Genomic DNA, 25,879 nt, shown 5'->3' with positions numbered 1-25,879 from the left:
ATTCCAAAATGTGCTTTATTAATCAAACACACACCGAGATGTCAGACACACATGTAATGCTATACACTGTAAATGACTGCATTGAAGTTTAACTAGTTCCAGTCTGCTTAATCCCTTCAGCCTGGTGACCCACCTTGCGGTATGTGACAACTTTGAATATTTTTCAAACTCCGAATGGTAGCTTATGGAGCCACCACACCGACAGCATTGGTCTTCTTCACACACCTCTGTGACTTGTTCGTGTTTGTCATACCTGTTGGAATTACCATGAATTTTGTTATGTTCCGTCTCCTCAAGAACACACCCCCTGAAATGGCAGTTCAGTGTCTCATAATACTATACCTCAGGAATGAGAGGTCTGAGACCATCGTGCTTGGTGCGACATTGGACTTGGTGATCTTGGCAACTCGCAGACAAAATCTGGTATTCACAGGTAAAGTTCTCAACAAAACCTCCCCAAGTATTCAATGTGAAAAAGTGCAATACCGCAAAGAAGTTCCCCATACTAAAAGGGTTAAATCGAGATTCCCCAAATGTTATATCTAATATGGCACTTTTAACTCTCTGTATCACAGTAATAGATAAATTAACATCACATGGAATTTTACGACAAAGTACCATCTAGGACAGCCCAGCAACTTGACAGCATAGACATGGAGAAAGAAAATGGCCAACTTATGCGGCCAGTGTATGTCATTCATCACTTGAATATTGTGACACATTACGGAGTGACGTTCAGGTTATTCTTGGAGGGCTGTTCCGATTCTTAAGAGATGTGAAGTCAACAGAAGCTGACCCCCCAGACCTGTATGGTACCAAGGCATAGTATACCCTTCAAGTCATGGTCTTCGGGTTAAGAGGAAAAACATACCTAACATCAAGTATGAATTGAAGGTAGTCTCAAATCTATACTTGCTAACATTTATAAGTGGAGAGAATCTCACCACACATGGGCTTTACATAGCCAGTGACAAACACACCACCAACAAGAAGCTGAACATTTAACACCCAAGAGTCTTTTGAGGCAGTTTAGTGAAAAATGTCGATGGGTTTTCTACCCAATTTCGGTGGTTAAGTCATGGATCCAATGGACCTTAAAAATACACAGATCTTAATCTTTTTTTGGTTTGTTAACAATGATTATTATTAATCAACAGAGATTAATAAATATATATTTTCGTTTTTGAAAACTTTAAGTATCAAACTGTTTAACTTGATAAATATTGGATAAACATCTACAAAATGTGACTATCTCAAAATAAAGCTGGTGTGCTATGAACTACAAGCAACAACACATAATCAATGTGCACAGGCGTACAGTGCTATATATGCCGAGAGAAGAGTCCATAGATGTCTTCGTTATGCAGGATTGTCAATACAACTTGGTGGGATTTTTGTGTCAGATATACATTGGCGGCATTAAAATGTGCACAAGTCTATCCTGATAGGCTCCTCTGTATTCGCAGTGGCGGGACCAAAGCTATGGAATGAGCTGCCAAATAGTGTTCGTGGCCAGAGTACCCTGGGTCGTTTTAAAACTGCACTAAAAACTCATATTTTTAAGAAATTCTTTTGAATCCTTTGCACGTTTTCTTTAGTAATGACTTTTATTCTATCATGTATTAATGTTATGTTTTATTATAAATTGTAAAGCGCTTAGAAGTTTCAACAACGTTAAGCGCTATAAAAATGTTTTTAATAATAATAATTAATAATAATAATCCTAAATAACAAAGGATGTAGCAACTGGACTGTTCTTCCCGTCTGTATAGCACTGTCTGGTATGAAACACTTGTCCACATTGAAAACTTTTATTTACAAATTTACAGTATTCGCCTATTGCCCAACAGAGAATGATGTCTGCAGCTTGCCCGAGCGATCAACACCGACTGATCAGGATGTCTGCATCTTTTAATCTTTTAAGATGCAGACATCCTGATCAGTCAGATTGATGTACAGTTCATGTACATTCTCAACTGGCAAATAGTGTATAAGCACATCTGTGTTTTAAGCCTTTTTGTTGGTTTTGGAATCAGCTCAAGAACTGAGACTTCAATGATTAACTTTTGGACAGCTTTTGTTCAACAAGGAACGCAAGAGATTACACTCCAAAACCTGTAGGTGTTATCAAGAATTGATAAAGATTTTGTCTTTATTAATTCTTGGTATCATATTCTGATAAATATGAAATAAACCCGGCAGACTATGTATAAAGTACATGTAGTCCGTTGTTCAAATGGCTATTCTCTGACTCTATATATAGCTACAAAACAAGAAAATAAATTCTCTACTAACTTTATGGATTACATTGGCTATTCAAAACAAAAACTCTGGCAACGTAAACAGGCCAAACATAACAAAATCAAATAAACAAAGGAAATAAATTCCCTTTAAAAAGAGACAAAATGAATACACACGCTTTTTACATCAGCCGAGTTGGAAATGACGAAACGACACTCAGTTGCCAGTTGATGAAGATGTAGGTTAAAGATATGGGGTGGGGATAAGTGGTGAATGTTGGCTACGTCACGCCAGTTTTTGACGCTACAGGACTCTATCTCCGTGAAAAATTTCTCTACATTTTTACGCACAGAATTTCTTTCTCGGTGCATTTAAACACTTTATTCTGGAGACATCAGCATAAACGTTTCACGGTGGAATAAATGATACATAAACTACATGATTTGTGTTCCTTATGTCTTCATAAGTGAGTGGTTTTTAATACATATAGCGTACATTCAAGAATTGTAGTCTTCTGCTAGCGTACCTTGGGACGGAAAAAGCTGTGGCACATGACGTAGCTGACAGTTCACATGGTGTGGGCTGGGGGTTAACTGTTCATGAAGTAAATCATTTAGGCAGTGAAGCATTCACTCACATTGTTGACGTTATGATATGTTAACTGATAATGTCTTAAAGCAGAGAAGAGCTTCGCACGATTAGATTATCGAGAGAAAAACTTATTACGTCGTCAAGACAAGTCGATTCAATGTGAGCTGATTGAAATTACAAAAAATAATCTACCAATCTTATTAAAAGAAATCAATAAGGAAGTAAACCATTCATGATTGTTGTAAGTAGGCCATTAAAAAGTGTGTTTTTTCTCTCTGTTAGCACTTATTTACAGAAACACAGCTGCATTATGCGTCAAACACTGCCTAGAGATTAAATGATCAGATATGTAATACTCTCAGTTTATCATGTGCAATTTTAGTGACTTTCTTAGTTCTATTCTTTCTTCAATGTGCAGTTGCTAATAACGAGACGGTCAGTACAGTGGAACCTCTCTATTAGGGACACCCTCGGGACTGACAAGTGCTGTCCTTAATAGAGCGGTGTCCTGATTAGACAGGTCTAATTGAATGGAAACAACCACTTTGGGACCAAAACTAGTGTCCTTAATAGAGAGGTTGTCCTTGATAGGGAGGTGTCCGCTAAGGGAGGTTCCACTGTAGTTTGTCTCGCGCTTGCAACACATTACCTAAAATGTCATCAAATTGTCACGTTGAATTTAACCTGAAACCTATACAACCCATACGAATTACTGTGGTGAACAATAATATCATCAATGACAACAAATAGACTCAGTAATATATGAGGGCAGCAAACCCGTCTCCATCATGATTACCATGACATGTTCACCTGCTGCCTTGTGCATTCTCAAAGACTTTGGTCTTTTGAAGAAACATCTTTTTTGTAGATATTTTGATTGACTGCTTTTCAATGCAAATTGCATTGAACTTTTTGTTGTTCGTGTTTATCTGTGAAAATATTTGATCTGTTTATTTTTTTTTCTGTTTTTCATGCATATAAAAATGTAAACATAAAAGTAAAGTGCTTACTAACAGAAAATGCATTTATATGGATATAGGACCATAATCTTGATTATTATTATTATCATTATTGACATCTGATTCACAGGACTTCAAAAACTACTGGCTGTTCAATTCCAGCGCCGCACAAATGAGCGATATAAATCGCTGCACAGGGATTTTAATCGATGCAACTGTGATTATTTGATGCGTTTGATATTGATTGCAAGTCACTACAATCATCACATCTTGTCACAGGCACCGGCCATGACCATGTGATTATGATCACAAGTTGCGGTGATTTAAATCAGGGTGCTTTAAGTAGCTAAATCAATGACAAAATTTGACTTTAGAAGACCGGCCACTGACCTAAAATACTGCATCGTCATGACTACTCAGCTGAAGTGGAGGAAGTCGAAGCAGTGGTAAGGGGTCAAGTGAGAAGCATGATCCGAGATCCTTGACCTGCACTTGCCGATTTTTAGAGGAAAACATGCCAAAGCTGAGCTTGACAAATGTAATCGAAAGTTTGTCATGACACATTCTTTGTTACCCGTCTGGAGTTAACGTAAGTCATGTCAAAAATTAGGAAATATCTTCAAAAGAATTCACGCAAAACACGCATTAAAGACAGTTTGATAAACACATAATCACCTGTTTTGATTTCCGAGTGAGCAGAACACACTCGTGACTCGTGATTGGTCCTTGGGCCGGGAAACCCCCGCGACCTATGGTCTTGTGATATTCCTGCCCAAGACCACTCACTCATGATCTGCTCACTCCGAAATCATACCTTTTATGATTGAAATCTTATTTTACTACTTCTGACTACAAGTAACAACATTCTGAACAGCACAACAATCGTGAAATCAGGAAAACCACCTCTCTGCAAAAGTGAACAGGAAAACTCTCAACCAGGATATCTCTCATAAACCTTCCTGTTCCAGCAGGACCAATCCACACCTCAAGCTTTTCTCTGTCCCCGTGATTTCTACTGTAACTGATCCTCAAACTTGTCCACTTTGACACAGTACAGAACCTTCTGTATTAGAATGGTTTGCTTCCCTGGAAGAGATAAAAACAAATTTTTCATATCACCAAGAACAGAAGCTTTTGTCATAGGTTGGGAGAGATAAAATAATTTTATGTTATGAAGTAGAAAATCTTTTGTAGGCGATTTATTTTCTAGGCTGGAAGAGATAATATACTTTCTTGTCATAAAGATGGTGAATACTATACTTTCATTTGAAATTATACCATTGGAAGAGGGGATGGGCAGGAGTTATTCACCTTGTTGTGGGATCTGGTCATCAGGAGTTCCAAGGTCTGTTGTCTTTCTCAGCTCTCAAATAAGTTTTGGACAAGTCAGATCCAGTTGTTTCATTACCAGTCAGGAACCCCCCCCCCCCCCCAGATGGGCTATTATTGCCAATATCCTGATTGGGGTATCTAAAAGCTCAAATGGGATGCTTGTGCATATCCCATTTCCCCTCTTTCTAGATGAGCACATCTTGCAGTGGAGTGACCAAACTTTGACGAGTTACGTACAGGGTCATTTGTTTCTTTTCCAACAAAAGAATGCTTTCAATAAAGCAACGTCTGTGAAAATGAAGAACTTTACAGTATTTTCCTACTTACTCAGAAATGTTTGGAAGGCCTTGGGTTTCTTCCAACAGACCCCGATAAAGTAGACTGGTACCCCAGACAGAACCATACAGACTCCAACAGCTGCCTCCAGGGGGCTGACAAACCAGGGGAAAATCAGCAGGAACGCTGCCACGACCAAGTACATGACCGGCACTAGAAGATTCACCTGGGGAAAAGAAATATTGAAATAAACAGTAAATTTCAAACTGTCATGATTTTAATTAAATTTTAGTGATGGTGATTGATTATTTCTGGATTTGGCCCTGGTGTCGATCATTTTTCACTGTGCCACTTGACAGGCCAGGCCACTAGTATGAAGATAAGAGATCCGTGCATGTAACCTTCTCATTCATGTTTGAACGCATTTGTAACTTGTAAGGCTAGGTGGTACAATTATAGCTCCAGTACAATTCAAACATGCGCATGCACTCGTGTGTAAGACCAACTGTTTCTACACTGGACCATCTATAATTGTACTGAGGCTACGATTGTAGAACTTTACCTGGTATCAAGTATGGATTAATCTATACGAGCTAGTATTTACATTGCCTTTGGTATTCTGTAAATTTATGTATGGGCTCACATATGCACGACTGGTGTTATTTAGTACAGATATTTGCTGTTGCCAGTACTTTTTTACAGACTCTAGTCTAGACGAATATGTGAATATATCATCACTTATAATGGATATGATTAGCGAAACACTTATAAATTGATGGCTAGAGGACGAATACCAAGGGCACTTGAAAAAAACAAAACGGATCTTTTCAAAACTGATAAGCAAGCCGCGGGGCATGTCTGGTCACGTCTGGTTGCACGTCAGGACTGGCAGAACCACAAGGACACTTCATAACAACTCACCTTCACAGGGCGGGGCATGTCTGGCCGTTTCCACCTCAGATACAAGAGTCCCATGACTGGCAACGCCAACATAAATGCTTCAATGTACTCAAAATATGTGATGAGGCTGTAGACATCTGACGTGGTCAGAATAATCAGAGACATAGCTGCCTGAAATCGGAGAAATAATGTTAGAAAGTATTCAAACAGTATTCGGTGCTCTGGTCCGTTTCGGTAGAAGTCAAGGAAAACATGTGACCCATTCACAGGGAATCAGGTTAAGTCGCAGGCCCTGTATTGAGTAATCACTGGCAATATAACTTTGTGTGAGGTTTTGGTCGAGTGAAGTTTTGAATGGATTAAAACAGTGGGACAGCATGTCAAGATACCCACAAATGTTTATTTGATTCACTAAGACAATGGGGACACAGTCAGATCTGATTTATTGTAACTTACTGTAAACATGACGGCGGGCACCGGGGTATAACACTTGATGTTTACCAGGGCGATCATATCTGGGAAATGTTCCTCCCTTGCTCCGATGAAGAACATCCTGAAATTACGTGAAAAAAAGCGTTGAGATGAGGGAGAGATTTAGAATTTCTGAAAAATATCATCACACCCAGAACAAGGCTTCTGCCAGGTCTTCAATATAAAGTTTTGAGCGGGCACAATCATAAATTTTTTCAGGCCTTCATGTAGTATTGAAACACACTCCCAAAAACCAAGTGTCCATTTTTCATTTCCTGCACCAAATATACCTGATTCAGGGGGTAATGGAAGCGCTGCAGAAGATATCGGCCAATGGTGAATACGAAGTACATGTATACCATTCCATCATGATGAAGAGTAACGAATACTAAATATTGCTGTCACTGAGTGCAAATATTCAAACATTTCTTGGCTTACATACTGGCAGGTAGGACTTCTACTACTTTTGAATGCAGGATTACTTTGATACTATTACCAGCAGTATCATCTAGCTATACAGCTACATTATACAATGGAATGGAATCAATGGTTTAACCCTGTAGAGATTGACAGCGAAAGCTACACATAGTTTTGTGTCAGACGGATGCATAAGATTTTGCCTAAAACTTTCAAAACTCCAGTGATGACCACTTTTGAAAAATGCCCCCACGAGTATCCACGCAAAGAGCAATAATGGACTACTACTGCCACCTGTGTATAAAGGTGAACACTAGCTTTTACATCGGGTTACTTAGTAAACAAGCCCCAAAATGGCATTTGCTGGGGGTATCATTTTTCAAAATTGCCAGGTAAAACTCTTTTTCTTGGCCTTGCTCTGACATGTTGTTTCAATATATCACCAGAAGCGGATGTAACTAATCTTCTCTCCATCAGTAGTATCAACTTATCCTGAGTTTACCTCTATATTTAAGGCCAAATGAAATATATGCACGTTTTTCATCCAACCAATCTCAGCTAATGGGTAAACTGGCAAATGGACATAAAATATGGACTGGTTTCTCTGTTTCTCATGTCAAACATTGTTCCTAGCTCTTACATTAGTTCCCCTTTCAGTACCAAGATGGCAACACTGAGGCCTGACACCAAGGCCGGGCAAGATTAAGCTTATAATTCTTTGGCAGCCTTCCAAATCCTCAGACCATGTGTCGCGACAACGGCATTCACTGCACGTTGTCTGATGCCCATAGTTACCATCCACAACAAGACTTTGTAGGTCATAATATGGTGACGTATTTAAATATGACCAACCCCCTGAATGAAGTGGAATTTCAAAAGTTTTAACACATTAGACCAGCGATATCAATTTTATCAGAGACTGACAGCCAAAACAATGTGTTTACCAGACACACATTTTACCAAGTAATCTATATTTGATTTAACCATGATATTCACACACTATTTTTATTCTTTCTGTCTTCCAAGAATAATCATTGTTCTAGAGTGGTACAGTGGGTGCGTTCGCTTCCATAAAAATATCTAAGTTTTCCTGAAATATTTGTATGATTGTGCCACTATACTATCTGCGTTCACAGACTTTACTATCAACTTCATTGACTATATTTATTCTTTCCATAAACAATCGTTGTACAATAAAGTGGTAATGGCCGCTATGAATCTGCTTTGCTTGCTTGAATACCCAGTTGTCCCAAATCATTTGTAGAATTACGTCACTATACTACACATAGGCCGTGAGACAAGTCAGAACACAGATAGAAGTGTGTTCAGATTGAGGCGTGTTCAGAAGTTTGTTCAGATGGAGGTGTGTTCAGGTGGAAGCGTGTTCAGATTGAGGCATGTTCAGAAGTTTGTTCAGATGGTGCTGAGTCGAGAAACAAAGCTTTCTTTGATTTTGCCTAACCGAGAAAACGGACAAACACGCAGCATTCTTTCAGTAATCATACACCAACCTGTAAGTGTTCATCGCTTACTCATGGTATACTTATTGTTGGGTTACCTCAGGTTACCCGAGGTATGAATGATGTAAAAATATGATCAAGACACCAGTAGTGTGGCCACGATACATCCAAACCATCATTTACAACTTGAAGTCACTCACTCAGTCATGTGAGTTTGGTTCAATAGGTTCACAATCTTACAGGCAGATCTTGTCAACTTGAAGCCACTTTTTGCTGAAGAAATTCCAATTTACATGCATAATTTGTCAGGTCGAAGACTCTCAAGAGGTTCACACCCCAAAACTCAATTACGTTCATAAGGCCTATTTCTTCGTCTTTATAAGCTTTTTGGGGTATTCAACTTGAAATGGCACCCATCTCTGCTGTGATGCCAACAAATGCAGGCCATTACTGGGATTCCAATGGATCTAATCATTTTGATGTTGTACCTACCTTGACCCACAGAGGACACAACCATTCAGGCTGCCCAAGCATGAGAATGCCACAAGCACTGGCATGACCCAGGCCATCACACCAAATAACCGATCAGCAAACGTCTGAAATAGAAACAGGAAGATTGTTAAAGTAGCGTGCTTTTAAAAGATCTGGGTCTGTCCACAAGTGCTTCACTGCTGTTATTAGCACAGGTTTCCAGAGAGGCAACCATGAGGATATCAAAATATAACATGTGTAAGCTTACAAGAGGACTATGAAAGACCTATATGTGACCCGCTCTACCAAAACTAGGCGCTTGTCGCATCTGAACTTGAAAGGTTGATACAGACTTGTTGTTCATTTCCCTATTGTAGACCTTTTGTGAAATGTGACCAAATCAGTTTGTAATAGATTTCACAAAAGGTCTACAATAGGGAAATGAACAACAAGTCCGTATGAACCTGTCGAGTTCATATGCGACAAGCGCCTAGTTTTGGTAGAGCGAGTCACATATATAGTTTGGAATATAAAATTTTTAAAGAGATGACGTCGTTTTTATGAGATAGCTGGTTTTTAAGAGAGTAGTTAATAAAACTTCTGGGACATCTGGGTATGGGGAAATGGGGAGAAAAAAAAGGAAGACGTACCACAGCTACTGCATGAGAGCCGAGGATGGCTTCTGGCGTTAAGACAGTAAAATAAGCAACGTTGGCCATGACATAGATACCGGTCACCAAGGGGATGGAGATCCACAAGGCAAGAGGGAGATTCCTGTAAGATTCAAATGGAAACAATTATTGTTATTGGCTAGACACGATATGCATGTACTTCAATGGATTGCTGATAGTATGAAAAACATATTCAATTGCTACTGGAGAGGGAGTGCTTAGTAACCTATTAGTTTCACAGAATTGTACCATACAAATGACTCATTATTGTTATCATAATCATTCTGACTATCATAGTGAGAGATATAAAGGGTATCCCAAAATATTAGTTCAATGACTGATCTCTGGTGTTGGCATAACGACACCATTGATGATCGTAAATTCCGCGTTCAAGAAACCACGTACCGTTCAGGCCTCTTTATCTCTTCCGTGACGTAGTTGAAGCTTTCCCTGAAAGGCAATGAAAGGGCGTTGCGTGAGACAGACAGCAAGTTTGTCATTCAGTAAGAACTGATAGTGATACAATTTCTCCATTCAGTTCAAGCAAATCTAGGACATTTTTACAATCACTGCATGGTTCATGGGAATAACAAAATGACTCAAAGCGGTGATCCTACTATCACGGACAGTTGAAGACATTACAGTAGTCAATGGAATATCCTTCTATGGAACATCTTTCAAAGGATCATTCTTCAATCAATGATTTATTTGCTACACACAGATCTTATTACAACCATTTGACACTACTCCTGTGGTGCTTTTATATTCGTTTGAGGAGGTCATTTCTGATGCAATTCATTTCGAGACGAGTTTTCCTTGTACTTTGGTTTCGTTCTACAGGGTGTCTTAAGAGTAAATTTCATGCATGGAGACTGCAATACAGCATTGTGTATTTCTATTTTCCTGAGGCACTAGTAAATACAATGGTCACGAATGGTGTACCAGTTTAACAGAAGATTTTGTGACACTCTTTGCCCAAATTTTGTCTAAAGAGCCAATAATGAGCCGAGTAAGCTCATGTGCTTTTGTCCCAAATTGTTTAAAAAGCTACTGGTCGGATTACTGATCAAATTTTAGAATCTGATCGATTGCCAATCGTTCTGAGTTCATAAAAATTCATGATTTGAACTTCAGGGGAAAATACTTATCACGCGTAAATAGCATAATCCACAATATATAAAACGGTCTGTGGGGCATTAGAACAATAACGTCACTACTGGAAGGCCTGGATGAGATTATTTGTTGTAGGAATACATGACCCCTGCGGCAAAATGTGTCAACCATTTTGAATAATTTTGAAAAATCCGAGTCGTATATTCTCAAATCACAATTCCCCTCTCACCCGGACACCTCAATTCCAGACATAAATGAAGGTCGAACAAAATTGTCAGAACTAAATACAGGACCTCCAAATCAAAATTCTTTATAGATGACTCATATGTGTACTATCCCGGGCTATCAACATCCTGCCAAAAAAAGATTTCAATAAATTCCACTTCAGACTGAAGAGCAGCAGATAATGAACTCAATACTATGTCAATAAGGCACTGAATTCTCGAGGGTGTGTCTTTTCAAGTAGCTCATCAATAATATTGAAAGAAAAAGACAGGATCTGGGTACCAAATTGTCCCCCCTTCCAGACAACCTACGAGTACACCAGAAGAGAGGGTTAAATCAAATGTTTACCAGGATGTAACTCTGCAAGTATTTCCTTGCAAGTTCATGATCTCTATAGCATAACACTATTCATGACATCAACACAAGACAATTGATATTAGGCACAAGTGTGATCAACTCCACCCAACCAGACTGAACCAGTACCCTGTGTTCGTGATCAATAACTGTTCAGCTGTATGCCAGGGATAATGAACACTTTTAGTTAGCAGCGCGAACAGAAATAGCCTACATGAGTTGATTTATGTTTTTAATCGATAGAACCAAGTCTATCGTCAGTTTTCCTCCGCCAAGCAGGATGAGATGTCAGAGACTACATAGAGATGGCAAGATTTTGTTAGAAATGACTCATCTGGGAAAACAATTGTCCAACAACAGAATTTGCCAAGAATGATTGTCTCAACGGAGTTCCAGAAGACTATCTAGTCATGCATATGTCCGACTTCTTTTTCAGCCAGACGCTGTTCTGTAAGGTTACATGGTACACTTATAGCCCATAGTGTTGAAAAGAGTTGGCAGTACACAATGATGCACACACACCTGTAGGCTAACTGTACTGGGGCTATAATTGTAACATGCAACCTTATATTTCTAGAACCCTACATGTTAGCCCGGGGGGGGGGGGGGGTCTCTCCCAATGACACCTGAAAAACATCATGTACCAAAAACTGCATGACAGGGGTGGTTTTTCATTCGGCGAAGCACGCAGGGTGAATAGACCTTTCAGTCAAGTCCTGCAATAACACGAATAAGCCTAGGGGCATTCTTGATAAGATCCCCCCCCATCCCAATCCGTCATCAGGCAGGCTTAGCACTAAAGACAATCTATTGCTAGTTTCTGATAAGCGCTACTTCAGATTCTCAACTTGCTCGACACTCTGCGATGACCTCAATGACATTGACTAGCATTGATTTTCCTTATGAAACTCATTGATTTATCATCGTAATCCGAACTCTGTGTTTGTCGGCTGTAGTCGCCAACGATTTTTGGGATATTGCACAGCTATCTGAAATCTTTGCTGTGTGCTGCAGTCACCAGTAATTTATTTGGGCATTGCTAAGCAATACCACAATGTCTAGCCTGGAAATTACAGATCTAAATTGTAATCTACATGATACAATGGGTGATATGAATAAAGACTAGCAAATGCTTTTATCTAAATCTCCATGTACATTTACACTAGGCCTTCCTGTACAAAACCGGAGTAAAAGCATTTGCTAGTCTTTATTCATATCACCCATTGTGTAGGACTGAGTGCTACTACTGCTACTGCTAGGTTCAGATCACAGTGTATCACGCGTCAAGCTGAACTTACCATCCAGAAAATGAGAAAAGTCCTGAATAGAATGCCAATGCCATCTGACCAGGAGCACGGGTGGTTCCCTCAAACCCATCCTTGAAATTGGCTCCATATCCTGCAAAAAAAAAGACAAGATGGCTCGATGTAAATTGCCTTGTTACCATGTTTTAACAACAACATGCCTCTGTCATGAACTAAAAACGCAATCTTGGCAATATCCGAAGTATGATCCTGGCAAAATTTGGCTTACATTATATAGTCTTTTAAATTAACCTTCTGTATCAAACAACAACAAAACAGGCCACCCAAATGCGAGATTTTGATCTATGACCTCTGCGACCTTGAAGATTTGGTGCTGTTTGACATGAGATGAATCTTTGCTGTTAGTACCTACTGCAAAACCACACTTTTAATTTTAGAAATTCAATGTTTTTCAGTTTTGGCCCCCTGGTGACCAAGCCGAGAACCAGACTGAAGTGAAACTTTGTTTCAGAGGTCATTGCAGGGGGTCATCCGTTAGTTTCAAATTCATTGTCCCAGCAATAGCAGTTAAGTATAAAAGTGCAAAACTGTTTTCCCCAAATGGTGGAGAATGGTTGATGACAGATGCTGCACTATAGGTCGTACATTTGTATGCTTTCCGGTAACCAAGAAAGAAACTCTGGCAAACATGAACATAACGTCATTTCGAGGTACTTCTGACAATCTCCAGGATGATATACACTACCCTCCCCAGGCTTACCAGGCCCTTGACAACAAGTGCCTGATATATTTTTACATACCCATATCTTTGTTACGATTTCTAAATTTAGATGGAGTAAAACGCCTATACCGTCTGCAGCCACATTTTTAGTTCAGAAAAACATTTTGCTCACCTGTTGGGAGCAGGCCTGTATGCAGACCAAGATGCACATTCCTTGAAGGGATAATTCTCTTGCCAGATAGCTTTTGATGTAGGCCTACAATGTGGACAGAGATATCAACTCTTGTCCAGCGGGTGAAGCGGATCTGGATCATGGGTAATGAGAGGCTGTCCTCCTCATAGGATTGTTTTCCTCCCATGACATCACCAGTGAGGAGACAGCCGCGACATTATACTGGAAGCATGTACAGGGTAAAACACCCAACAAACAAACGATTTAAATCACTGCGACCTGAGATCATGAACGCATGCGACAAAAATCACATGTCATCACAGTTACCTGCAACAAAAATTGGTGATCGCAGTGACCTACAATCAAAATCAAACTCAGCAGTTACAGTTTTCCCCACTTCCAACAAATCTCTTTTCGTATACAGCAGTGAACGGCAATCGTCGCAACAAAAATTGCTTGTTTGTGCGATGCTTTAGTGTACTGTTCAGGGGGACGAGCGAGGTCATAACCTCTGGTGTTGAGTTCACTGAACTGCGATTCACCTTGATGTACGTACAAGGCCAAACGGGTTTGAGGCCAAGGTCTCACCAGGAGATGCCTTCCTTCTCATGTCTCTCACTACCACTACCAGCCTCAGGTAATATTAAACACGATATATTTTACTAACACCAGCATTTCCCAAGGAAATTCAAGCGAACATCCTCAGGTAGACAACAGAATCTCCTACCTCACAAAACAGGTTGCTTTTTTCAAGCCGACTTGGCTAAGAGGAATTCCCAAGGTTATCAACAAATTAACTATGACTGTACACACCAACCTTGAGGTTAAAAGTTAAAGAAGTTTCTTGCACACGCTCCTTTAATGAAACATTTTAAGAATTCAATGCAACCAGACCAGACTGAGACTGGCACAAATGAAAGAACAAGAGGCCCCAGGACCTGGCGCTCAGCTGAAAAACGGATCAATACATATTTTTTTTAGATGTTAAGTGACCAATACCACATTTGTATTGATTATTCAACAGTTTCTTTGATTTCAATATCCAAAAGAAAACATGAAGTTTAAACTGGTTACATGTACACGTAACACTGCAGCTAAAGGGCAGCAAGGGTTTTAAAAAACGCTAAAAGCAATTTTTAAAAAAAACCAAAGCAGGATCAAAGCAGGTAACACTAAGCAACAGTCATTCACAATATAAATTGGTTTTCTTGGCAAGGCAATCACGTTTGTTGAACTACATATAAATTAAAAGTCCCAAATAACGTGATTTCCGAAACATTTTTAGACGAAGATTTAATTTTTTCCCCATGGGGTCATTTCTTGCCAAGCTACGGTTCTCCGGAAGAGATTAGTGACACAAGGCGTTCAAAAAGAAGCAAATGTTGAACTTACCCAAACAAAGCTGCACGATGCCTGTCAGTATGATAACAGCCAATGCGATGATCTTCATTCCCGTCAAAAGGTCTTGCAGCCTCGACGCATACTTCACGCTGACGCAGTTCAGGAAGCTGATGACCACTGCAAGAGAAAGAACCTTCTTGAGATGCAAGCCCTTCCGACATGAATTCTATCAAGTTCTGAATTATTTCATCTCAAAATTTCCCATTTTAGAATAAGGTAAATAAAGGAAAAAAATATGAATTAACGTGATAAAAGATAAATCATGAAATGTTTCTGTAGGTTTTTTTAGGTTAAAACTATTTTTTTTTATATCCACTCTAAACTCCCAGGTTGGTTAAAATATAAAGTACTGGTCTATTGAACAGGTCCTGATTCAAGAGAAAAAACTCGCCAAGTTATATTTTGAGAAGTTAAAAATTTTTTATTCAAATTTTTGAGTGATGAAGACAACTCCTTTTACTTTGCTTGAGACTAGGAGTTGAAGGACTCCAAGATCTTGCAAGCAAGAACCTTTTGATATTTTTCATCTTGCAACACGTCTTGCTTCTAAACCTAGAACTGATTCAAAATAAATTAATAGTTCACTATTACATGTGTAGTTGATAACTTTGTTCTTAGGAATATAACACAAATGGGAGTGAGTCTGAAGCAAATAGAAACGATATAAATCAGGTATATTCTGATTAAAATGGCACGTTTAGAACTTGAAACATCGCACCGCACATACTTCCTGGAGACCATGGGCAACAACCGGATTGATCGTCAGAGGATATGAGGTCCTCTAACTGTCTTTCCACTTGGCGATGTGATCTCTGGAAAGAGAATTTGTATTAAACCCTCACCCTCAGGGGCAGAAAATCGGGACAAAATTAACTTCTGCGTACTGGTACAGTTAGAGTTGCGCTACCCGAAAAGTTACAAGTTTGCAAAACTGTATGAAAGCAAATTAGAACTTTTCCAACCCTTACTATCCCGCACCGAAAATCTCTGGATTGCAGAAGGAGATGATTCACATGCTTGTAATCCCTTTTGTAGAAGTGAGCGATATACCTCACTATATATAGTGTTGTTGTAACCCCCCCCCCCCCACAAGTTTTTACGGTCACAGCACAACAGTGCTTATACTGACACCTAACATTTAGCTTTACTTTAAGCTCAATATTTTCACTCTTCTCAAGTTCAGGGCGCTTTTTGAAATAATTGTTTTCATAGTAATTACACACATTGGAAACCCCACCATTTTTCTTCACATTATCACCAACTTTTCATACCTAACATGCCTATAGAAAGCCCTGAATAATAATGACAATGTATTGTATGACAAGAAACAGAGAAATACATCACAACTTACATATGGCTGCAGCTGAGAGGATTCGAACTGGGACATCTGGAGGCTGACAAGACTGGAACACTGCCTGCATGATGTAGTACGAGAATGTCAACGAGATCACCGTATTCCCCGTCGGAAAGCGGATCACCGAGTTTATCCATAACACCAGGAATGCTGGCAGGTCTCCGAATGCTTCTTTGGTGTATGAATACACACCGCCGGATTTCTGTATCGAGGCACCGAGCTCCGCATACGACAGTGCTCCAATCAGCGTAACGAAACCGCAGGCTGCCCACACGCACAGCGCTGCTCCGACTGATCCTGCTTCGTGCAGCACGCCCTTTGGGCTTACGAAGATCCCGCTTCCGATGATGATCCCGACGATGATCCCGATGCCATTTCGCAAGCCCAAGTGACGTTTCAATGTGATTTTCACCGGTTCTTCCTTACAATGACTGTTAGCAATGTCACCGTTCGCATTATCACCATTCCCAATGTGGCCATTGCCGTTTCCAATATGGCCATGGCCATTGCCATTCATCATCAACTGGTTCTCCTCTGCAGACTTCCTCTTCATATTTTTGTTCAAATTTATACTGATTTTTAAGTTAACTAATAAACAACACACACCTCAGTTTTAGACAAACTCAACCAGCAAAAGCACCGATTATAACTGTTTATAAATGTAGTGACTAGAATTAAATAACCAACACTATAAATACTAATTCACTTTGCAAAACTAATTTTGTGCGCCTTAATTGTCTCCGTTGGGTTGGGATGAGAATATTCTACTAGTTTCAAATTCGTTAACCACATTTGTCTCTTTTTAGAACAACATTAGATCGCTAAGCCCCGCACCGATCTTGATGCACCCACGTGATCCTGCAAAGAAAAGGAAATGAAATGTATGAGAAATAAAATGACTAATACAGTCCATTTTTTTGAGTGGTCAGCACAGCATGCAAATTTTTTTAAATAACTTGAAAAATTTCCCAGTGTTTCGCCTCAAATACTTTGTGCATCCACTGCAGATTTTGACAAAGTGAGAATTTTGAGACACTTCAGAATTGACTTCTCACACAAAGAAAGAAATTTTCTTCAACAGTCGTATTTTCTGCAAGTTGAGTGCAATTCGCTCCTGAAATGGACTAAAGACTGGATCCAAGGTCAGCAAACTGCAAATCAGAGCAGATTTTGCCCAACGCACATATTAAGCTTAACCAGTGGTAGTCCGCAAATGTTGGTGGAGAACGATCTAATGAGGAAAATCTTCCCAAGTAACGGACACAGGTAGTGAGATACTACATGTAGGAAGAATTCGTACAGCAGAACAGAAAAAGTGATGTTGATTTACTGTGCTTCGGCAAGGGATGCAGCAACTGCAAGTTCTGCGCAATTGAGCACAGAATGAATTATAGCACAACTTGTCCGCCTAAAAATCTTGTCACCATGCCAGCATGCTACATTGAACGTTGGCAAGATGAACACCCACAAACTTTTGACAGCTCATTAGATCACAGCCAACCAAAAGAAGCAAGCATCCAAGTATCCCGGCCTTGAAGGTATGAATCAACGGATTGAGAATCAGGCCATGGTTTATGCGTGATTTTACCGTTAAGAAACTTAATGCACAACCAGTAGAATACTCCATCAAACAAAGCGACTTGGCTTACCCGACTCGGTTGTAAGACTCTTAGAAATGTAATGAATGAAGCCTTCCCTTTATGCTTTTATCACCAACAAACGTGGGCTTTATATATCCTTATGAACAGGACTGAGGTCATGCTTACAAAAGGTTGTTTAATCTGGCTTAAAGGGCCTACTAATCTGATTCTAAGATGACCTCTACAACCAAACCTTAGTCTGGAATTCTTAATATGAGACTGGCACTCCTCCAGGTTTATTACCATAAGACTCTAAAACCATTTCTTTTACTATCATTTGTACTCCTTAAACATGTTCTTACATCAAGACTAGAGATAATGATAAGCGATCATGCTCCAAGATGTCCTTGCACTACATATGGGACATTGAGAAAAATGGAGCTGGACTCCTTTTAGACAGAAAACTTGGTCAGTCATGCCAATCACACATGAGATTTGGTAATAACCAACCTAAGGTCACCTCTACAATGAGCTTCTTATACAAAGCATTCTAATCTCAGTTTGTTTCAGACATTTTCTTGACAAATTTTATCCTTGGACATGTAAGACAGTCTGTCTTCACACGTCAAACGACTACTAAGAAGAATAATACAATGTGATACTAATATCTCCCCCTAGATTTTGGGGATTAACTTTGTAAGTTGAAGATTAATATATAGTCCCCAGCAGTCCACCAAATGTAGCTCCACAGGAACCTTTATGGCTGCTTCAAGATTATTATCAAGAATTGCAAAAACTCGAGAGGTTCTTCAAGTGCAACAGTAGATTGACTGGTGATTATAATCAATCTGTCGCTACAGCATGAATGTGGCCTTCCAGTTACAAAACAATACTTTGCACTTATTAAAATATTATTATGTCAGCACTAACCAAATACTCAATTCAATAGTTCGATTGGTTGTTTCATGTACATGGTAATCAAGCATTCAGGGAATGTCAAGTAATGAGGTACCAATATCTAATCCAAATAAAGTATTTCACACTATTATAGTATCATATTATACGCTTGCTGGACTAGTAAATTTCTGAATTAGTTCCGGAATACCTAAATTTGTAGCAGGTTTGCACTAAAATGACCAAACCCGAGGCCAGGAACTCAATGCTTCATCGCCGGGGCCACTGTAACTCTCAACTGGCCTGAAAAGTCCTTGTGTGCGCTAGATTGTGGCTAACTTGCTTCTGCGATTGTAAAGCACTTTGAGACAGAAGATAATACAGTGAAATGAAAGTCATATCTCAGACAGATTACTTTTAAAATTCTTTAACTCTTGCATAGCTTGTGGGATGGAATTCAATTTTTCTGATGCAACATTGTGTCAAGACCTCAAATCAACTATACAAAAGTCATGCAGTGGGATGACCAAGAGTAGACCTGTCTTCAGTTCACAGAGAAATACGCCAAAATAGGAAATTATGTGTTTGAGTTTGACCGTGACGACCTTGGCCTTTCTTGTGAAGGACAAAGACTTTGAAGACATATCATTCCAATAGGTCGTCACGGTCAAATTCACTAGATAAGCACTCTAGAGTCATTGTCTTGCATCTTGGACTGTGAAGACCTTTTCGGCTTTTGTTAAAATGCTGTCTTAGTGCAGCAGTGAGGTGCAGGGCTATCTGTAGTCTGTGTAGCCTATGCATTGTCATTGCATGTACAATGCTGAACTCATTAGCATCAACAAAAGGGCCTGACATAGGCACAGTTCATTAGCATTTTTCAAGCCCTTTCCAATGATATATAACAAGTGGGTATCGTGACAAATGATGATGTACCAACAGTTAAATACATGTCACAAAGGTGACATGTGCAGTTTACACATGTAGGCCTACGACATGAATGAATGAATTATGAATGGAGAAAAAGTGATGAAATACTCGGGAATTCGGATTTTACAGGCGCACACCGGGATCTACACATATATTTACCTCTTATCACGAATAACACTTGTAAGTAGCAGGCATCCGTTGTCTTAGTATACTCTTATAAATGCTACAAACGTCGATAACATTGAGTTTGAAGCTGAAATATGGGACAAAACTCGCAAAATCGCCCAAGATTGTTGGTTGTGTTTCCCAAAATAAAGTCAATGAATTCCACTCTTGCCGACTGCGAAGAGCGCCGCCTGTTGTTAAAAATTAGAAAAGGCAAGATTAGCAGACAGCTTTTCATGAATTTTGATATTTCGCTGAATTAGTCTACGTTTACTATAAATTGGTGTGATTTCCTTTTATATAACTCAAATATAGGCAGACGAACATAACATTTAAATGATATCATTTATACATCAAAGGTTATTTGGTGTGGTTTGATCAATGATTAAACTTTTAGTTGGGCGAAAAGACAAGTCGAACTCGAAATGCTTCGTGATGGATGAACGATGTGGCCGTGGGTGTGGCACGCCTACCCATGCGATGTAACGTTACCGCACTGTCACACAGGAAGTTTTACTGTGGGGGCTAAAGTCCTTAAGAAGATTTGGGGCCGAAGGCTCCTTAAAAGGACGGGACTTCGTCCCTGGAATAAGAGGCTTTCGGCTCCCAATCCAGGGGGCGTTAGTTTTGCTCTCCACATTACAACTTCCTGTGAAAGTGTGACTGTCCTCGCACTCACACACACAGACACTCACAGACGTGACACTTTTGACAGACCATCCTTTTGCAGAGTGCATCCCGCTGGCTTGGCTCTAAATGGATAATTCGAGGATGGATGAGCACATGTTTTAACCACACCCATGCGACAGGCCACTGAAGCTTTGTGCATTGTGTAATGCAGAATCCTAAAAAACCTGTAACAAAACGAAGTTCACAGATTCCATTCTTTCTCATTTTTTTGCAGGTAGCGCCTATTGACCGCTTGGCCAGCCTATACCTACTGGTTGAGTAAACGAGTTGGTTCATTTTGGTATTTGAAGAGGCACATCATAACTCCTGATGGATACCCTAGAGGAAAGCGGTAAAATTCTTCAGTTACAACTTTTCTCACAATAATCATGAAGACTGTCTAGGTTTTTTCTGCTGCCTGTGATCTGGTGTAGATAATCTCATTATTTTCATGAATTCCATTTCACTTCAGGTACCCTGGAGGCAGATGAGACCACAACAAAAGATGTACTTCCTATCTTGTTACCACTTGGAGTAAGGAATGACTCTATCCTGGAACACCTTCATCACAACCTGACAAGTAACTTGCTTCAAAAACTATGCAGATATTTTGATTTTTGTGATATCCAGTCAAAATTCATCTGAAAAGTCGTCTTTGGCCTAAAACTTCTGGTTGTGACTTTGTCCTTAAGACCAATTTGGAATGAATGGAATATAATATAAAACAAACAGATGATGTCATGATGGTAACAAATCACCTTGTAGCGCCTTTCTATTGTGAACTACCTTGCTCAAACCTCTTTGGGATTATTGTCATATTTCTTATACATGTATGTGTAATAATAAACATTTTGTTATATCACCATTAGTTTTATAAAACAATTTCTCTGATATTTCAGACTTGCCTTCTGTGAGCTTTAGTGACATAAGCATGAGCCTTGCTGCTGAGAATGAGGCAAGTGATAGAGTGGAACCATCAGGAGACGACCTCAAGATATCTCTGGAAGAACAAGGTGGAACAGCTATGGCTTTTTCCTCAGGAGTGGCTAATGATGTGCCTTATGGACATTCTAAAGCTTTCATTGGAGAAATAGTGGAGACGATTCAATGTCCTGGTGGCAATCCACAGACAGAACCAAGTTTAGAACAGCTGGCACCTGGGAAAAGTTGCTTGAAAAGATTGACAGACGCTGGCTGTGGTTTTCCAACAGGTTGTGGAGACCATGGTGTGCATTTCCCATCAGAGTCTCAGCTTGAGGAATGCCATACTTATTCATGTGCAGACAGTGAGACGTCTCAGAATACCATTGACATAGAAGACATCATGAATTTGGAGACCGAGGACACTTATGTTTCCCGAAGTGCCCCTCCGTCTTTGAGGAGTCTAATATATCAATGTTTCGGTGACAAGGCAGGATATGTGTCTTGTCATTCACAAGACTCAGATACTTCCAGCAGCTGTGACAATTTGAGCAAATACAGGGAGATAGGGGACCGGTGCCTTCCTGAAAATAACAGAGAAGATGTTCCCCTTCTTACTGAGGGTGTGCCGAATGTGGAAGAGAGAGGACGTGAAGAGAGTTCAGGAATGTTAGAAATAATTGGTGTCAAAAGCATGTTTGGAAGTATGAATGGTGAACTGGTAAAGGACTCCATCCCTGATAGGCAAAGGCTCAGTGATAGGCAAAGGCTCAGTGAGGATGGCCACAGATTTGATACAGATAAAAACACCATCTTGGGGGAGGTGGAAAGTTTGTTGCAGGAACTAGTAGGAACCATTACTATAGGGGAGCACGTTGACAGTAATGGTTGCAGCGATGAGGTTGGTATTAATGAAGGAACAGACATGGAAAGGAAAGATAGTGAAGACAACAGTCTCTCTGACAAAGACAATAGTTTCGAATACAGGGACATCAGTGTTGAAAGCAGAAACAGTGGTTTTCAAAGTGAGGACAGTGCTGTTGAAAGCAATTACAGTTGTGTTGAGAGTGATGATAATGATGTTGAAAGCAAGCATATTCAAATTGAAAGCAAATGTCTTGATTTTGAAAGCAAGGACAGACACTTTGAAAATAAGGACAGCGATGACAATAATTGTCCTCATAGGATGGATGTGTCTGTGGAAGGCAAAGACACTGACATTGACAGTAAAGATGGGAGTTCGATGAATGAGACCATTGCTGGACCTGTCTCAAGAACTCTGACAGTCCCAACTGGAAATGAGAAGACAAATGCCACATCACTTGATTCTAATACGGTGATATCCCATCGGAGTCGAAGTGTGTCCCAAGTTGAGACAACTCCAGATGTGGTGCAATCTTCAACACCAAGGCTTTTTCAGCGACAGGATGACTCTCATGAGATTTCATACAGTCCACTCTCCCAAGGGAGCGATGCTGTGAGTTTGTTCGATTCGGAATCTGAGGATAGAATCGTTGAAGCTGAGTTGAAGGGCCAATTCATGATTGTTCCAAGTGGAGGCGATACCAATAATTCAGCCGTGGACAGGTCTGAACATGTTATTCAGACATCAAGTCATGCAGATAAGGAACACCAGAACAACAATCTTGATGTCAATGTGGACAGTTCAGAAGTGGACAACAGGTATGACCATGGGAGGAGTGCGATTGACTATCCTGATTGCATGCCAGTGTCTCAAACAAATGCAGTCCTTAGTGGTCTTAAACAGGAATCAGTGGCTGTCCAGTTGCCCAGCACTTCTGACGCAAAATGCCACATCGTGGATGAAGATGACCATGAAATTGGTGATAAGGAGGTTCGATATCCAGGTTTCATTCCAGCATCTCAAGCCAGTTCTATCCTTGGCGATCTCGTTCTTAGTCAGGAGTTGGATTCTGATCAGGTCTCTGGAATTTGTTGTGGAAAAAGCAAGGCAGAAGATGAGACTGAGAGCCTTATTATGAAGGAGGAAGGTGTGAGGATTTCTAGGGATGATTCTAGTGATAGGGCCAGTGGTGCAAGGAAAAGGCTGCATGACTTGCATGGCGAACCAGGAGACGACAAAGATACGACTGATGTGCCTCCTGAGAAACGTCTCAAAAACGACCCTCGAATTGAGATGAAGAGCAACAGCAGCCAGAAGAGGCAAGGTGACCGTGTCGTGACCTGTTCTCCACAGAAAGTTCCAAAAGTTGAGGCTCATTCCGTGGTTCCAGATCAAGAGGTTCCTGGTGATGATTTGGATGTGATGGTGGAGAAGACATTGTTTGAAGATCAAGGTACCTATATCAAAAGAAATAACAAAGTTTGTCCAATTAGAAGCATATTTTCTTGGTAAATGTCAATAATGGACCTGACCCTCTAAGCCAAAAATACTGGCAACTTTCTGAATCCACTTTTGCCAAGAAAAAGTTTGCAGTGCTGTAAGAATATCAAAATGTCTTTGGAGACAGGATAGAATTCATTCATTACATTCACTCTTCAACTTCAAGAGCTAGCCCGTCAAACTAGTATCCTATGTCCTAATTATGTTTTGGACAGATAAAAAATTCTACTCCTGCGACATGGACATCTTGGATGAAAAAGACTCTCCGCTGTGTCAGACAGTCAATGACTTTGTCCGGAAGCCAAACCTGCATCAGCTCGAATCCACAAATTCAATAAAAGGTACGTGCACCAGCTTTGGTTGCAGCATGTGACCAGTTGGTTTGTAAAATGCACATTGCACAAAGAGACAACAGGCTAGTAGGAGCCGTTGTGGTGTAGTGGCTCAGACTCTCGGCTGGCAATCAAGATGTCTCTGGTTCGAACTTTGCTGAATAAAAGTGTGCTGGAGTTGACAGAATGCACTCTCTATGCTACTTCTAGTCTGTCATTTTCTGCAGTTCTCACAAAAGCAAGTTAAGTTTTTTTATTATTCATTACTTGAATTTTCAGCCGATATCATGAGAGATGTCCCTCCTACTGCAAAAAGTGTGTTCACTTGGAAGCAGTCTGCGGTTCATTATACCACATATTCGGAAAGCAATACCGGTAGTCGTAATGTTAGCACAGGTAACTCTAAGCCCAGCCGTAGGGGCAGAACCACTTAAGCACTTTATTGGCTTCTTCTGCTTTCAAGCTTTCAAGCTTTGATAATGATAAATGCTGTCCTTAAATAGGGAGGTATTCTGATTACAAAGGTCATATTGCATAAAAACAGTCCCTTAAGGACCAAAATCTAAAGACAAAGTCTTAGAGTTAACCTTGTAAACCTTTGAGAAAAATCGGCGGTAATCCTTGCTTGAGTCAAATCCATGATCTCCTGCAAGCCTATCATGACCTCATCACCAGAAATACCCCAGCAAACCTTCCACAAAGTGCACAAGTGATACGCTAAAGGAAAAAGATACCGAACTATCTTTGCTTTCAAGAATCCTAAAACATCCTAACACATCCACCCATTTGTTTTTTTTTCCTTTAACAGATTTCTCCATTATGTTCTCCTTATTTCAGGTGATTGTGAAACTGCATTGGCTGTCCTTCCCCTTCGCACTGCAAGAGGACCTCTGAGACTCGGGCTGTCCAAGAGACAGTCAGTCAGGCCGTTACATTCGAATGTCAAACGATGAAAAAGGTTACTTACCATGCCTCTTCCGATCATTGCATTGTGTTGTCATACTGTGAAAGTGCTTGCTAATGTGACTTCATGAGAGGCTAAACCTATCAGTGAGAGAATCCAACTGTGAAATAGGTTGCTAATGTCCTCTTTGCTCAGTGTTCACTGCGCCGGTGGACCTCGGAGACAATCTGACCAGCCACAATCTGATAGGGCCATTGCATAATGCAGTATAATAAAGCAATTATATATTTAGATGCTATTTCAAGTCTTAGGTGTGTAATGGCAGTTGAATTAACTTTTAATAGGGGCAGTCTGGCATTTGCAGTGCAGTTGAATTCTAAGAAAATTTTCTGGTCTACGAATAATTTCGATCAGCTTTTTAGCTGACTTGAAGTGATCAAATTTCAACAATGTTGTTTTTATCATCAACGTTTTGTTAGAGTTAACCTTGAAAACCTTTGATAATGTATAGTAGTTGCCAAACTTGTTAAAGATTTTACAATATATGATTTGTTGTTGTTGCCATTTTGTGATTGTTGAATTAAACCATAAAGATTAACAAACACTGCTTTGTTGTTTGTGGTATGATCGTACAGGAATGGGATGTATCTGATACAGCCTGGGACAATATCAGGACCCACCTGAATTTGGTGTGCATGCACTTAAAGACTGACCTATCTATCCTG

General features: G+C 40.0%; 2 protein-coding genes across 6 annotated transcripts; one reads left to right on the top strand and one right to left on the bottom strand.

The window, feature by feature from the left end:
* Nucleotide 1: 1 nt before the first annotated feature.
* Nucleotides 2–20,094, bottom strand: LOC135486636 (Y+L amino acid transporter 2-like). Of its 2 annotated transcripts, none has more exons than XM_064769586.1 (11): nucleotides 19,958–20,094; nucleotides 16,392–17,252; nucleotides 15,032–15,157; nucleotides 12,780–12,879; nucleotides 10,195–10,239; nucleotides 9,769–9,892; nucleotides 9,140–9,243; nucleotides 6,756–6,852; nucleotides 6,321–6,470; nucleotides 5,451–5,625; nucleotides 2–4,877 (listed from the first exon to the last, which is right to left on the bottom strand). In XM_064769586.1, the coding sequence occupies exons 2-11, from the start codon at nucleotides 16,945–16,947 to the stop codon at nucleotides 4,804–4,806; spliced, it is 1,551 nt and encodes a 516-aa protein (XP_064625656.1). In that variant the 5' UTR covers nucleotides 16,948–17,252; nucleotides 19,958–20,094; the 3' UTR covers nucleotides 2–4,803. The 2 variants fall into 2 exon arrangements, with proteins under 2 accessions (XP_064625656.1, XP_064625657.1); XM_064769587.1 differs by lacking the exon at nucleotides 19,958–20,094 and adding an exon at nucleotides 17,578–17,644.
* Nucleotide 20,095: 1 nt separating this feature from the next.
* Nucleotides 20,096–25,734, top strand: LOC135486635 (uncharacterized). 4 transcript variants are annotated; one of them, XM_064769583.1, is made up of 7 exons: nucleotides 20,096–20,176; nucleotides 20,868–20,984; nucleotides 21,105–21,212; nucleotides 21,532–23,871; nucleotides 24,134–24,259; nucleotides 24,530–24,646; nucleotides 25,088–25,734. In XM_064769583.1, exons 2-7 carry the CDS (start codon nucleotides 20,963–20,965, stop codon nucleotides 25,201–25,203), a joined length of 2,829 nt encoding a protein of 942 aa, XP_064625653.1. In that variant the 5' UTR covers nucleotides 20,096–20,176; nucleotides 20,868–20,962; the 3' UTR covers nucleotides 25,204–25,734. The 4 variants fall into 4 exon arrangements, with proteins under 4 accessions (XP_064625653.1, XP_064625652.1, XP_064625654.1 ...); XM_064769582.1 differs by lacking the exon at nucleotides 20,096–20,176 and having other exon boundaries at nucleotides 20,183–20,984; XM_064769585.1 differs by lacking the exon at nucleotides 20,096–20,176 and having other exon boundaries at nucleotides 20,963–20,984; nucleotides 21,105–21,166.
* Nucleotides 25,735–25,879: the final 145 nt, after the last annotated feature.

Source organism: Lineus longissimus, chromosome 4 (genome assembly GCF_910592395.1).
Source record: "Lineus longissimus chromosome 4, tnLinLong1.2, whole genome shotgun sequence".
NCBI lineage: Eukaryota > Metazoa > Nemertea > Pilidiophora > Heteronemertea > Lineidae > Lineus > Lineus longissimus.
This window is presented reverse-complemented; position numbering and strand designations above follow the sequence as displayed.